Source organism: Denticeps clupeoides, chromosome 13 (assembly GCF_900700375.1).
Source record: "Denticeps clupeoides chromosome 13, fDenClu1.1, whole genome shotgun sequence".
NCBI lineage: Eukaryota > Metazoa > Chordata > Actinopteri > Clupeiformes > Denticipitidae > Denticeps > Denticeps clupeoides.
In genome coordinates, this window is record NC_041719.1 from 10,848,154 (window position 1) to 10,864,713 (window position 16,560).

At 40.8% G+C, this 16,560-nt stretch overlaps 1 protein-coding gene across 6 annotated transcripts in view; it reads left to right on the forward strand.

Moving 5' to 3' along the window:
• The window catches only part of lrp8 (low density lipoprotein receptor-related protein 8, apolipoprotein e receptor), a 115,534-nt gene that overhangs the window by 72,295 nt on the left and 26,679 nt on the right, over positions 1-16,560 (forward strand). For all 6 annotated transcript variants that reach the window (XM_029000976.1, XM_029000979.1, XM_029000978.1 and 3 more), the window contains exons 5-9: positions 8,601-8,981; positions 10,571-10,693; positions 11,264-11,386; positions 13,388-13,507; positions 14,647-14,772. In XM_029000976.1, coding sequence (XP_028856809.1) covers positions 8,601-8,981; positions 10,571-10,693; positions 11,264-11,386; positions 13,388-13,507; positions 14,647-14,772 — 873 coding nt within the window. The remainder of the gene's footprint in view (positions 1-8,600; positions 8,982-10,570; positions 10,694-11,263; positions 11,387-13,387; positions 13,508-14,646; positions 14,773-16,560) is intronic.

Genomic DNA, 16,560 nt, shown 5'->3' on the forward strand with positions numbered 1-16,560 from the left:
GCCATTTATTTTTCAAACGTGAAAAACAGAACCAGTATGCAAACCACCAAAAACTGGAACACTTATGCAGGTACACAAAAGACAGGGCAATGGCAAGACACATGAGGCAAGCTAATATACATGTCACGCTGGCTGGACATGGCGAGGAAGGAGGAAGCATACGCACGACGTCACAGGACAGGTTTAATACATAATACACAGGACAGGGGAAAGATCACCACACAATGACCCGATGGCGAACAGACACGAACAGTATAGCTTTATACAATTATATAATTATACACAGGTGAACACGATCAGGGAACATTACACGAGACGAACATGAAACTCCGGACCCAGAGTAACCCCTGCCGGACCGGATCATGACAATACAGGCAAACACAGGTGACCACAACTGAGGCGATGACAAGACAAATAAATTTACCAAACGCAGTTTTTTCTGCTTTCTCAGAATTGATTGCAATGTTTCCCATATTTCATATCTTTTGAGACATATCGCTGAAGTCAAGTGGAAAATAAAGCTGTTTCAGTGCATGCTCAAAGATAATCAATTTCTTGCCCTGTGCTGGTTGAGATGTTGAGTTATTTGTCCTATGGGGTTCTGATAACCTGCAGGGATGGGCTTTTGATCCATAATCATGGATCTGAAAATATATGTGACCTGAATATGCACTTTAGAACTGTGTCCTTTTGAAAACATGTACAATGAGTGGGTTATTGACCAGCATTTGCATGACTTTGTGCGTGAAAATCTATAGCATAAAAGACACAGGAAAGACAGGCTCACATCTATAAGCAAGACACAAGCAACAGAAAAATGGTATGCATTGCACAGCGTTTAGACAGTAGTAATTAAGTGGAAATTAACAATGTGCATTGAGTTTTCATGCAGTGTGGATGCAGATGTGGCCAACTGTGTTTGCACACTTTCTGCAAAACCAGCCCCACGAAAACAGCATAACACACAGCCTAGAGTGTTGTATCAAACCCTTTGAAAGGTTTTTTGCAGCATTGCACTGTTTCCGGCCCAAGATGAGGTTTAAAATGCTTTTAGTCTTTCTGGTTTGGATTTAGGACAGGAAACACTCTGCTTTTTTATTTTTTGCTTTTCTTGTTTTCTTTTCCAATTTAAACACTTCAGTATTTATGTAATAATTAGGGTTAATTGTGTTGTCACACTATAGCTCAAGGCGAGTTTCCAGATTGGAGTGAATTTTCTCTATTCCTTCTCTCTCTCTCCCAGTGGAGCTTTTAAGTTCTCAGCTCACCATGCTCTATACAGCCAAAGCTTCTATCTGAAAACAGGCAGAACAGCCTCCAGAGAGATCCCCAGTGTGTGCGTGTGTGTGTATCTGTGTGTATGGGGGGATACATGTACACGCATTGCTGCTTCAACCAAATAACCAAATAATAAGCACCACACAAATAGAGATTAATTATGTCGTGGATTTTGGGACATCGGTATAGAAATGCTGGCTTTCTTTCCTGAATCTGTAATAGACAGTGGTTTCTCTTAATTTCCTCTATTCCCCTTTTCGTATAATATTGCCAGTTCATATTTGAATTACTATTTCTGAATTTGTGTAATTACTTAATTCCACATATTGCAGTCACACTTTATGCACACGGAAAATAAACCGAATGTGCAGTCGTGATAATAAAGTATTCTTTTGCGCTGCTCCTTATGAGGAAGGAAATTGAAATGCATCATAGCCTAATGTAGCCTAATGCATCAATCATCAAGCCAGCACAGGGATTTCTGCCTTTTGTGCACATTTTGCCGTGTTTGGAAATCAGCTGATATGCAGCGGCCTGGAAAGAGTTATGGGGCTGCTAACCAGTCTCCAGACAGCTGGCTCAGTACAGGCCAAATGGAGAAAGTTTGCAGTAAATCTTCCAGAAAGTAGCCTTCCCACCAAGCTGTAAAACCACCCAATAAATAACTAAAAAACCTGGATCGCCATCAAGGGATCCGGCCCACGCTAACGTATCTTGGCCACAGGCAACCCACGTAATGCTCACTTGGGGTTAAACAAGGGTACACACATTCATGTCAATCTGACCTACTTTTTTTTGCACTGGTTCATTCATTAGACCGAGGGTAAGCATTTCTTTCAGGGTTATGACTAGGTGAATGATTGCAGGTACTCATCTGGAAAGAGGAGATGTCCTTGTTCGCTCAGTTAGCCTGGGACACACAGTCGTGTAATTAATACTTTGTCATCTCTACACAGTGTGTCTCTTTTTGCACATGAGATGTCTGTTACACATGAGGATATTTCTTAGATGTGCTTTTATAACACTGTGGGATGGTCACATAGCATACAATACACTTGCATTTATAGGTATACAGAGGTAACATGCCTATTTCAGGCTACACCCTCTTCTTCACATACCTTGCAGAAGCATCAGTCCTAACATCCTATTACTTAATTCCAGATCATAACTTTGCTCACCTTTTCTGTTCATAAATTAATCAAGGACAGCTCTGTCCTGCTGTGTGTCATTAAATGATTAAATTTAATTTTCTACAGGCTTAACATGATTTCCTTCTGTCAACTGTTTTTGTAGACTTGTGCAACACTGTGGTGCATAATTCCAAGCATTCAATATTTGAGGGCGAAGTTTTTTGCACCCTGCAGAATTATAGCTGTTTATATTCAGGGAAAATTGAGATATCTAGTTGTTATACTAGATATTACTTGCACAGTCCTAATAACATAAAAAATTATGAAAATGAATGTGCAGAAACAAGAATATGACAGCTCATGCGTTTTTTTTTATTATTATTATTATGACCAATGTTTTAAGTTTTATTATTTATGAAGCAGAGCTATGTGCACAATTATACCAGGGCCTGATTAATGTATTCAGCTGGGGTAAACAAATAATAATAAAAAAATACTGCAGAACAATATCTGAGATTTTGCAATGAATGGTGAAATCTCAATAATCATAATAAATATGTATTAGAGAATATGGAGGTGTTGTACACTGGTGGGCTCCTGGTCTCCTAACCTTGATGTACCTCTGTTTTTAGACATAATCGCCTCTCACGTTGTATGAAAACACATTTTTCTCCCTTCTCTAATGTTTCTCTCCCCTGCACTCCCACGCTCCTATCACCACATGCACATCCTCCAAAACCCATGAAGACAGGGCGGCTGGAATAAATGAGGCAAAGCACAGGCTCCCTGCAGGGGTGTGTTGGTGAAAGGGATTGAAGCGATTATTCTGCATTTGAATTTCCTATTAATCTGATTGTACTGGAATGGGCAAAACGAAAGCGACCAGCCAGTATTATTAGGGTGATGCAACGTTAAATGACACCTATAAAATTAACATGCGATTAAGTTGTACACTGTTAGCCTACATGGATGTTAGAGATATAATCGTGGATTGAATCATTTTTTTAAGGAGATAAACCTTTCCTCCACTCTGTTTCTTCCCTCAATTCTCCATAGTGGAATTAATTTTCCGAAGGGCAAACAAAGCCGACATAGTTGGGAATTAGCCCCGTCGACTGTAAATAATGTGAAAGAAGTTTTTTTTCGTTAATATCAGAATGGCTGGTCCCTGTGAGCTGAATGTGTTGATAGAGAGGCTTTCTGATGACTGAAACCCACAGGCGTTCAGCACTCATTGCTGCAGATGGTCTCGTTTTCCCACCAAGCCAATCGAACTAACAGTCTCTCATTAACACCTGCCATCTGACGCTGTGCAATTGGGCCTTCCTGTGATACGATCAGGAATGTCCCTCTGGGGCATCACATAACTCGCCTCTGAAAACAGAAGTGAGCACAGGGTCTGTAAGCAGAAGGGCTTGAGAGGGTGGTGTGCATTTATGCATGTGCGCATTCATGAGCACAGACTCTTGTTTCATGCCACGAGTGGTCTGTGGACATTCTTATCTCGCACACAGCTTTTTTTTATATTTCTCTTTCATCTCTGCTGCCATTTGAACTTCCCCTCAGGTTCATCAGGCATCCAGAGAAAATGGATTGCTGCACTTTGCCGAGTGTGGAAATGTGTTCACTCCTGCTGTAAACAGCCCAGAGCTAGCAAGGAATTAATGTCCGAACTCTTGTATGCTAAATTTACTTGACACAGTTTCTGAAACCTAGGTGTTTAAACCTACCCCAATGCTGACCCAAGCCACTGCAATGTTTGTTCTCATGGTTTAGCACAAGTACAGAGGCCACTAGTATTAAACAGTATTCCAGAAATGCTGCCGTTCAAAGTAAGAAGTTCAGATTTCTCAAGCTCCCACTTCACTCAAAGTTCTTAGTTGTCTCACATTACATGGCGACACTCAAATTGCAACTCACTGCTGATTAAAAACATGAAACTGAAGCATAGGTTATATATACTTATATCTAATGAATTTAATACTTGCCTGCATTTCATTAAAATACCTCATACTGCCATGGTGGAAAAAATGTTTCAAAATGTTTGCTCTGTTTTGTCTGTTATAACATTCTTGTCCAATAAACATGATTCTGATCATTGGGTTGCACACTAATAAACAGTAAAAACTATGAAACCTTTTTTTGTTTGTTTGTCTATATAAGTAGGAGGACTTTAATTCTTATATCGCTAGCCAGAAAAACACCAGTGTCCTTACAGCCAGCCATGTTTTTATCTATGTTTGGCATCGTACACTTGGAAGGCTTGTGGTTCAAAATGGAACATAACAGTGGGTGACAAACTCACCCATCAGCCAGCCAGTCCAAAGTCACAGGTTCAAATTCCATTTACTAGTATTATGTCCCTACAGTAGCTCTGGATTACAGATTCATCTAAATGAACAAATGTAAATTATAGTGTGGACTCTTTCTTTTCTTTTTTCGGTACTGTGAGTTAATTTTATAATTCATTAAAACATTATTGCCTTGAAATATTTGTGCATGTTAAAACCTAATAAGCCAAGTTTAAAACCCCAAAAATATTAGTTTGGTGTAATAAGCAGGTACAGCTGCAGGGGGAAAAGTGCCATAATAATAATAATTGTTATTATTTTTATTATTATCACTGTGGATGCTAAATTTAAATGCAATCATGATGTCAATCTATATTTCATTATAGTTTGCAGAATTATACTCAGTCAATATACTCAATAATAAGATGGCAAATTATATTTGACTTTGATTACATTGGAAGTGGAACACAGATATATAGAGAATATATGACACTTTCCAAATGTTCATTAAATATTATGTTCCATTCACTGAGCCTCCAAGGTGGGCTGGAAGCATAATGCAAAAATGGGGACAGACTTGGTGTTGGGGATTGGACACTGATTAGCTCCTTGGCATTAAACTGAGCTTCTTTTGTATTTGATTTTGTCTAACTTTGTTCTTTGGTTGCACTGTGTTTAAGCTCTCGTCGGTGTCTGGATGATGGCCTAGATATCGGTCACAGCACAAGCCAGAAGTGTGCAATGCCAGACGTCCGTATAGTGACAACGTTGTTGGCTAATGCTAAGAGAACCGGGCAACTGGGCTAACTAGACAAGAATGTTTGATTTCATCTTTGTATGTAGCTAGTAAGAGCCTCAAAATATTAATTGATTCTTAATTTGAAAGAATGTCAGCAGCCGCACACCCCCACTCTGTAGCCGTCTGGGTGAGTTGCTGACGTTTTAGATGTCTGGCTCCATACATCATGGATTCTCCTTGCTTTCTGACAGTGGGAGTTCCCCCTCCGGGAGAGGGCCTTCTCTGATGCCTGGTTTTATAATGATATTAAGCAGTAATGGTTGCGTGTATGGAATGCTCCATTAACTCGCCGTTTCCACACAATGGCTTGTACCATGGGGAAAATGCACCACTTCTGGGCCTAATGCTCCCAAATCACAGCACGGCCATTTCTGACATCTTATTTCTTTAGGGCGAGAACAGTCGTTTGAGATGTGATCTGTTTTGGTGTTTATAGGCCACTCTCCGCTGTCTTCTCCCACAAGTACACGTGCTTCTTTGTTCAGGAAACCATGAATCAAATGTGCAGTTATCTGTCTCCATTCATATAGGCATTTTTTTTAATAGATATTTTAATAGATTATGGAATTTGTTATAATTATTCTGCAGTCATGCCCTTCTGTTGTTGAGGAAGAACATGTAATTATTGTTCTGGTTTCATTTTAAAGCTCATTGTCTGACAGGGTCAAATGTAGTCCCATGGCTTGTGGGGGAGACGCTAACTGCTGCCTGATTATTGCAGAGGCTTTGGACATTAGGAAGCAGCCAGGTTATGTGCAGCGAGTGGCCGTGTTCCACTCTTGGCAATGGAAGCAGGCCTCACCTTATGCCAACTGCAAAGCATGATGTACTGTTCCAGCAAATCACCATCCAAACCAGAGTGTCTCAGAGTATCACGCTCTAAAAACTGTGACCTGATGAACTAGAAATGCATGAAAGAGAGCAAGAGCGTGAGAAAGAATGAATTAATGTTTCGTTCTGAATTTTTCACATACAATATAATCACAGTAAGATCATTTATAAAAACGATAAAAAATATTTTTGAAACAGATTGGAGAGGCCTGTTGGCCAGTATGCACAAATAACAGGGTTCAGAAGACAAGAATAGTGGTTCTACTTTAGTTCTGGTTACTCTTGGATGTCGAGCAGTTTCGTGTCACAATTTATTCTGAAAGGTGTTTCAGAGGACAGTGCTACCAAAGTTCATGGTGATTTTAATCTGCTGCTCTGTCTGTCACCTGCCCAGGCTGGAAAGAGGGATGAATGGCTTGTGTCAGCTGATACAGGTGGAGGACGGCATTGTTTGTGTTCTTTCCTCCACTGCTCATCCATCTATCTATTCTGTCTGGGTTCAGAGCAGAAGAGATTAGATCTAAGAGCCAGACAGTCTTGAGAGGACACTTTTAACAACTTAAAGTAAGAATAAATTCTTAACACTTTCTAAATTTGGCTGACAGACTACTGGGTTCCTTTTTATTTCACAATTCACTTATGTTTAACATGATTATGTATTAAAATTTCATTTGTGCCTCACATTAACTAACCACCATTGGTTGGGTGCAGATTTATGATTTTTAATTAAATCTATTTGATTTGCTTAAGCAATCAATACTTGATTTGTTGAAATTAGGTCTGCATTGTATTTCATCCCCTTTGTCATATAGCATTTGAAGTGAAACAGAATAACGAATAATTCATTCATTCGTTGTAACACAGCAGGAGCCTGTCTTGATGCTCTCCTAATATTGCTTTTGATGGGTGATGTCACTTCGCATTCATTTGCTCAAGAAATGTCACAATGACTGTTCTTGTCAGGATGCATTGTTTTACTATTTGTGTATGTGTGTGTGTGTAAGTGTGTGTCATTCACCAATGGAGCAAACAGCACAGCAGCAGCACTCAGGAAATCTGATTTGTTTGCATGATGCAGTTAGATGCTCAGTCCTAACAAGCCCTGTAGAAATAAAATTTGCCATGCATCCTATTGGTCATTATTATGATGAAGTCCATTTGTGTCAAGTGCAGGGGGGAAATAAAGCTGTGAATGGTGAAGTGCAGTGAAGGGCAAGTGTGACCTTTTCGCCAAGAACACAAATCACATTGATTTTTTCGAGTCCAGCACAGCAATTTGATAATGTCACCATTTTGATGGCGAAAGCATTTTGTGAGGTACAGTGCTCTTTCCACAAACTCTGCTCCAATAAATGTCTTGTTAAGTGATGCTTGGTCACACTTTCTTTTTTAATTAGAATAAATACCAGAGCACACTTAAGTGCATGTACACATACACTCACAGACGTTAAAAATTATGTAAGACAATGTAATGCTCTATATCATAACAGCACTATTGTTAATGAGCCCTGTATTTCCATGGACCCCATTAAAAGCATTTAATGTCTTCTGCATGGTCAGAGTATGATTCTTATCCTAGGGGTCACTGGTATGACTTATCTTGTCCTTTGCTTTAACCGCACATGTACATGTTTTTTTTACTATTGACCTTATATATCCAGTATGGATATAGTTCTGATATTTCCAGAATGGATATAGCATTTACACATTGCTTGCATGCACGTTGTATGTTGATTGATCCAGCCATTTCTACTCACACTAATGTGACATGCCCACTGTGAAAGACTGTACTAATACAGCTCAATATCTGCCATCTGTATAAATCTGTGTTTTATCTGTGATTAGTGACAAATATTGGCCTTGGAATCTGTATTTACTAAGGAAATCACAGTAAAAAAAATGTGAACGTTTGTAGTTAGGGTTAGAAAATAGGGTGTAACATAATAGTATTGACCTGAGACGTTTGTGGAATGTGGTTTCAAATGAACACCAATATTCTATTAACTATATTTACATTTACAGCATTTATCAGACGCCCTTATCCAGAGCGACTTACAACCAGTAGTTACAGGGACAGTCTCCCTGGAGCAACTTAGGGTTAAGTGTCCTGCTCAGGGACAAAATGGTAGTAAGGGGGATTTGAACCCGGGTCTTCTGGTTCATAGGCAAGTGTGTTACCCACTACCACCCTTACTAGCATATGTTACATTTTGCAGTGTTTTCATATGTTTGAAAATGGTCTCCTCTCATTTTCCCTGTTCTCCTATACAGATGCTAAAGCATGTCCAGCCAAAGAATTCCAATGCCGGAACAGGAAGTGTATAGCTCCCAACTTTGTGTGCGATGGTGACGATGACTGCGGTGATGGCAGTGACGAGGTGAAATGCTTGACTTCTGCCACGACCTGCGGCCCACACGAGTTCCGCTGCAACGACTCTGAGTGCATTCCAGCCCTTTGGAGCTGTGATGGAGACCCGGACTGTGAGGACAAGTCAGACGAGTCCATGGAGCGCTGCAGTCGCCGCACTGAGCCACAGAAACCACGGTGTCCCGCCGGGGAGTTCCAATGTGGAAGTGGAGAGTGTGTCCACCTCAACTGGAAATGTGATGGAGATGCAGACTGCAAGGACAAGTCCGATGAGGCCAACTGTCGTAAGTTGTCATTTGTTTATTGTAATTTATTGCTCATTGTGAAATTTGTGTTTCATTTTCATTAATGTTAAACCAAGCTGGACTAAGTATTATCGATAAAGGAGAGGAATATCTGAAATGGGAGTAATGAGAAGGATGTTCATATTCAAATATGTGTGCATGCATGCATCTTTGTGTGTTGCTTTTCATCAGTGCTGTGCTTATTTGTGTGCATGCATATTGTTTGATGACATTAATTGATTAGATCCAGCAGTGGAATCACTGCAGTGACATGATACTTGTGGTTACCTAGCAACACCATGTCATCTTACAGCTCTGAAGGACTCTTGAATGGAAGGCTAGATGGGTAGATGTTAGTGGGTTCTTCAGAGCTGTGTATGAGAATGTGTGACTGAACATTGATCAAACATCAGTGAACTCCATCTGCATCATGTATCCAAGACATGGGAACTTGAAAAGACCTTCAGAAATCTGAGAACATAGATCAGCAGTTTGTATGCGTATTTGCATTTGAAATTTTAACTTTAAATTGCAAATATGGTGACATTTATGTTCTTTAAGATTAATCTGTATATCAGGAGTGCACAGCCCAATCATACATGTTTTAAGTGCAACCTCACGGTCTAATGCACCTGACGTCACTTACAAGGTGTTTCAGGGGCTTAAAGGTGTGTCAGGGTCATGAACCCAAAACGTGTAGTGCACCCCTGCACAGTATGTGTTCCTGTGTGTGTGTGTGTGTCTGTGTGTGTGTATGTGTGTGTGTTACAAGGCAATTATACTCCTCAGAATGTGTTAGTCCCTTATTCTGAGTCCCTAGGGTGGCGCATTAGTGGGACCTGCCTGTAAATGAGATATTGAAAATCATTTGTCTTTGCTGTTCAGAAACTGCTACCATTACATACATTTATCATTATTACCTTTTTACAGATTATATTCACATGCCTGATAGCATCATTCTGAACTATGATAAGATAAGAATTCATGCACTGGCTAATAATTTGTTTGGGTTTGGGTGCCAAAGAATAGTTTTATATTTATGCATTTTCAGTTTGTATTTTAAATGTGCTGGCACATGCTCAATTGTAAATAAAAAAGTGTATGTTTCTCTTTGCGTCCCTATAATACTGTGCTTATGTATACATGCCATCACTCTGTTGTAGATTCTTGTCAATCTGATCTGATTGTGTTTACCCGTCCCGAAGTGGCTATAAGTGCAGTTGTTTTCAGTTTTGTCTGCTATTCACTCATCTGCTTCCCACTCATCTGTATGAAAAAAAATAGCAATATAAACATGCATATGTGTTTATATGTGAAATCAGCAGGTTGTGTGGTTGTGTGGTAAAGGATGCTGCTTTATTCGGGATTCAGATGATAACTGTTTTTGTTAACTGTCACTGTGTCTCTGCTAAAGCACTTATGAGCCACATCACACTCATCAATCCTGCCTTATATCCTGAGGGATGGACACTTATATTTTGGTTGGACAAGCTCAAAGGAGGGAGTGTTTTCAGTATTGGGCATGACATTCATTGAAACGTTTTATTGTTTTTTCAGTATTTAAGTGTGTGTGTCTTGTCCTCTCATAGCTCTGCTGACCTGTAGACCCGATGAGTTTCAGTGTGGTGATGGGTCCTGCATTCACGGAACAAAACAGTGCAACCGGGTCCACGACTGCCCAGACTACAGTGATGAGGCTGGCTGTGTCAATGGTCAGTGTCTTGATATTAATTCTTCTCATCAGCTCTGCTTGAATGCTTTTTACCAACCTACAGGATCCAAGCACTTTAACCTTGTTGTTAAAGTCCAGAAGATTTAGCATTACAATACAGAGAATTCATGGAGTTAACAATGAAAGACTCCTTTACATTTACAGCTTGTTTCAGACAATCTTATCCTGATTCATTTTTAATAGTAGTGACAGGGACAGTCCCCCTGCAGCAACTAAGGGTCAAATGTCTTGGTCAGGAACACAATGGTAGTAAGTGGGGTTTGTGGTCTTCTGGTTCATAGATGAGTGTGTTACCCACTAGGCATTGCCCTGTAGGATCACTAAACAGCATGACTTCATTTATTTTTAGTACATCAATTCTTTGAAGTACATCAACTTTAGCTTCAGCAAGATAACTTGAAGATCATTCTTAATTCTGGATTTGTCTCTACAGTGTTGTGCCCACACCTCATATGCCAGATAAAGCTACCTTCATGCCCCCTCACAGTAGATTTTTTTTTAGAATCAGCTGAAAAGAATTGACTGGTTTGCATTAAATCTTCATTTGCAGCAACCAAATGTGATGGACCATCAAAGTTCAGGTGCAAGAATGGGGAGTGCATAGACAGCAGCAAGGTGTGTGATGCTGTGAAGGACTGCAAAGACTGGTCCGATGAGCCCATGAAAGAGTGCGGTAAGAGCTCACTTATAGTGACATACAAATACACAAGTCTACACATAAACCTTTGTGTTTGTGAGGATGAGCAAAATGTCCTTAATTTATAGAAAGCTTCATCATACCCAACCAGAACCCACAAGCACCTTCAGTGGCATTAACATTCACTTTTAGGGCACACTCATCGTCTATGTGCGTTACTGCCATTATTGTGCAAATATGCATACATACACTCGTAAGTATTAGCGTTCATTCATTATGCTCATGGGCCCAACTTGATTAAGCGTACACGGGCCAATAAGCCACTTCCTGTTGTGACAATCAAAGCTCAGGCCCTGCCTGAGTTCTCATGGGTAGGGGACTTGATTCTCCTGCATTAGACTTAAACACGCGCAGTGCTGCTGAGGTACTGCTGGTGATAAGTACCACTCACTGCAGCATAGGGCTTGTGATTTGAGAAAGAGGCTGGGCCCAAAGATCATGGTATCAATTTCCACCTGCCGTTTCAATTACCACGCTGTCACCAGTGGATGATAGGAATAATGCTGTGCTGCTGTATAGTCTCGTAAAGTGGCACAGCCATAACATTTCAGTCACAGCATTCCTGCCTGCTTTTGACACTTCTGACATACAATATCATACAAGCGACATAGAAATTATAGCTGAGAAGCACACTGTTTTGTGAGCATGATAGATAATGTGGCATTTATGGAGCCAAACTGTCATAGTTTGTCACCTCAGTAAAAATTATACATTCACATAAATGTAAAAGCAATATTTCATTCTTTTCAACATGGTTCACTGAGTGTCTAATATTTACTTTCTGCCATTTCAGTTGCTAGTGCACTAGCGTTGTCTGGCTAAGTGGGTGAATTTGCAGCTCACTAATGAGATGGATATGATATTCCGAAAATGGCAGGCTGTGTTTGTAAAACATTTTCTTCCCTCCCTCTCATCATAGTGTTCGTTTAAATCTTTAATGTAAAATACATAATGATGTACCAGCAGTGCAGGCAGCTCATTTCCCAGAGGCAGGGCTCCTCAGATGAAGGGGGAGTGTGTTAGTGGGGGCATCTGGCAGCCTGCAGCAGCTCCCTCTCTGAGCACAGGGTATACTGGAGCCCCTCAAGATATGGTGCCAAAGCAGCAACACCTTGCAACGCTTGAGGTGCCCAGCCACCACTATAGTACTGAGGGCCTGGAAACAAATTCAATGAAAAGCCTGGATAAAAGAGTGGAACATACATTGGTGGAGATATTCTAATGGTTTATATCCAGTAGTCCTCCATTTGGAAGATCCCAGTTAAATAGATTTTAGAAGCCTTTTTGTTTTTCTTTTTGTCACATGATTCCATTAGAGTCCCTCTGTTCAGCTTACTCTTTCACCTGTAGTCTCTATTGGCAGACAGGCTCTTAATCACCATGTCTTACTTGCAAGGCTGAAGGCAGCAGACACACACACACACACACACACACACACACACACACACATCATGAGAGAGATAATTACCACCGTTGTCTCAACCTTTTGTGAGAATTTTTATCTGATGTAAGACTGCCTGGTTAGATCAGCCAGTTAGAATGATGTGAATTGTTATAATGCAACCATGATGTTTTTGGGGTTTTTAAGGCAAATAAATGAAACCTCATATGCTCAGATTCTTACCCCTGCCACTTTCATATGAAACTTGAGCTTTAAAAAGCTATTATTTTATTGTACTTCTCCCCATTGTTCTGAATCCAGTCCAGAAAGATCTTTTCCAGAACACACATACACACAAACACACACAGTCCAAATGAGGCTTTTCCCATGCCCCAGTATAATGTGAGCCCCTACCTCTCCAGGCATTTTCTGGGATTCGGGAGATTACATACACAGGCCATTCTCCCATAATCTTCCAGTTCTATGGTGCTCTGCTCCACACCTCGGGGATGAAACGTGCCTCGCTCACCTGCCAGGTTGCTGCAGGCAATCTCAATGAAAAGTGTGACTTTTTGACTTCTCCCTCCTTCTCCCAGGTCTGAACGAATGCGCTGAAAACAATGGAGGCTGCTCCCACATATGTACAGACAGGCAGATTGGATATGAATGTGAATGCCCCTCAGGGTACAAACTGCTGGACAAGAAAACATGTGGAGGTAAATATGGCTGAGGTCTTATGGCAGGTCAACAATGTGTGACATTGCCACCATTGTTAGCTTTCTCAAAGATAGAAGGGTGGTCAGCTGGCACTTGGCACTCTGGACTGATATAAGAAATCGCTTAGTGTCACATCTACATTTTATTTATGGTTTAGATAAACCATTTAGGTGTCATTTCCTGGAGGTAGCTTAAAATTGATTGTGCTGTTCCTTCCCATTTTGCTTGACATTGTCAGGACATTGTAATGATGTTATTTAAGCGGACAGATGGTGATCAATGTTTGACTCAGCAGATAAGTTTCCCTGAAGATTTATATAGAGAGTCACCTGGAAAGGACAGTGTTCTCATTTAGCAATAAACCTGGACTTTCAAAAGTGCAATGTGTTACATTTTAGTCTACAACATTCAGACATTAAGACATCTATCTATTCCCCAGTGGCTGGGTTCACTCTAGAGACAATAGTGAGTTATTGTAAAATCTGCCAACGGTCCTGCCTGTGGGGATCAAGTACTTTCCGACCTTATGTCACCCGTGAAGCAGAAGACCACAAAGTCACAGGGTCAAAACTGGGATAAAAAAGGGTCAAGACTATTGCAGACTAGGCTGTGTATTTTAAAACAGTGAGAAGAGACTGGAAAGCCACCAAACATTTGTAACCCCCTCACCTACACTGTCACGCAAATAGACAATTATTGTATTGAGTTGTGGAGCATAAACCTTAATCTGTAATGCATATATTGTCCATATACTGTAAAGAATATTTAAGGTATACTTTAAAACTTAATTTGCAAATAGGCAAATAATAATAATAACCTCTTACTTCCTGTTGTGCAAGCCAAGACATTGTAATAAAACACATTTAAACCACCTAAATCATCCAGCATCATCAATAAGAGGGTGAGGTAATGTCCTCATCCGATTGTAGAGGTGACTGAAAACATGTGCAGGCTGATCCTGTAGGAGGTTTTGCAGAATAATTGAAACTGATGAGCGTTTAGGCTGGAGGAGGCGTGCATGAGCGCTCATTCATTAGCACAATGGACCGTGGCCGCCTCCCACGCAGTGGGGGTCGCGTCCCCATGGTCGCGCTCCTCAGCGCCACGTTACTGATGACTTTCCAATGTCCCTCCACAGACATAGACGAATGTGAGAACCCGGACGCCTGCAGTCAAATCTGCGTCAATTACAAAGGTGACTACAAATGCGAGTGCTACGAGGGCTACGAGATGGACCCGGTAACCAAGACCTGCAAGGCTGTGGGTAAGGCATTCGGCATGGGCCACCGGCTGAAACTAATGAAGTAGCTTTGTATGCACCATTTGCACAGCTATCAGCAGTGCGGGCAAATATTTGCCATCTGTCTGAAAGGAGCGAACCAGAGGGAGCAGCTTCAGTCCGGCTTTGTGCTGCTGCCATTGGCCGTGATGTGAGCACAGGAGCGCAGGCTGGCTCTTTTGTGCCCTGGGCATAATGCACACAGCCAGAATGTTCATGGGTAAATGTAGGCTGTGCAACACCTGCTTGCTGGTTACCAGCTTTACATGTCAACATAATCACTCCTCGCAGGTTAAGCTATTAACCACCCATCCCTTTCCTAATGAGGAAGCCTGAAAAAGAAATGCCTCTGATTTGCCATAAGTGCTGTGAAAACTGTATTGATTGCTTCCTGTGTGCCAAATGCAGTTTTACATTGTTTAGTACCCGAATACAGTGATCAACCACAGCATGTAAGCGTCCTGCCCGACATATTACAGATAATGCCTTGTTCTACCAGAACATTTCTGAATCACTGAAGGAATACCTTTTATGCAAGATTTAGCATCAGTATATTAGCAGTTCTGTAAATACAGCACATCCCATAGATCCATGATTCAATATGGAGCAAACACGTTGAATTCTTGTTTGCCAAACTGTTCCAGAGCTGGATTTTGTAATGTACAGATTGCATTATCTTGCGCAAAGAGGCATCTGCCATCAGGTAATGCTGTTGCCATGAAGGGGTGTGCATGATTTGCTGCAATATTGAATGGGGGGTGTGTGGTTTCCCAATAGAATACTACCCAGAGCATTACATGCCCTTGACTGACTTGTTTTCTTTTTGCTGTGATTCATCCTACTACCATCTCTTCCTCAGACCAGGAACCAAGGGCAGTATTTTGTCAATGCTCATCAATGTATTGGTTGCTGTGTGGAAACCCCTGCCAGCCCTGTATTTAATCTGCCCAGACCCACCTGCCTTGCCTTATGTTTACCTATTTGATTTGCATCAATCAATTATTCTTCAAGAACTGACTGTTCACTTGCTAACTAATATGTCTGCCCCTTGACAGTTGCCATTGTAATGAGAAAATCTATGTTATTTACTTTACCTGTCAAGGGGTTTTAATGTTCTGGTTGATTGGTGTAAATAGACCCTGTCAGAAAAGGAAGGTCTTTGTTAGGCTGGCAGAGTGCATCAATGACAAGGAGCTGATGAGGAAAGATTGTATATTCTGAGCAGCTATGCACCTGACTGCACCCAGCATGATGAGCAGGGGAGGGTGGGGCTGCTATTATTTTAGACCACTTTATTTAGCTATGATGGTCCTACAGTAAATACAGTGTTTGTGACTTTTGGGATTCTGAAACAGTATAGATTGAATGAAATTAATTAGAATTTTTTTCCTTTCCTCACCCTGTTGTACTGTTCATTCTAGACTAGACTGCAGGGTATTTTTTCTCCTGCAACAATAGGATGTGACAGCTGAAGTGAGGATGCCATTAAGTGCACTGTGCCACCCCAGCCTGCATTTATGCACTTTTTTTCTTTTGGCTATGCTGGCATGCTGTGATTTTAATGCGATTACGCCTTTTCTCATTCCTCACCAAAGGAGATAGTAGATGCTCTGAGATTGCAGATGCTCTGTATTAACATAATCATACAAACACGACAAAAGAAAAGTGCATGGTCAAATCAAGTTGAACCCTCTTTACTGTTAAAACATATAATGGATTTCATCATCTCTTATGCCAAGTCTTACAAAGACCTTTTTAGTCTTTGTCCTGTTC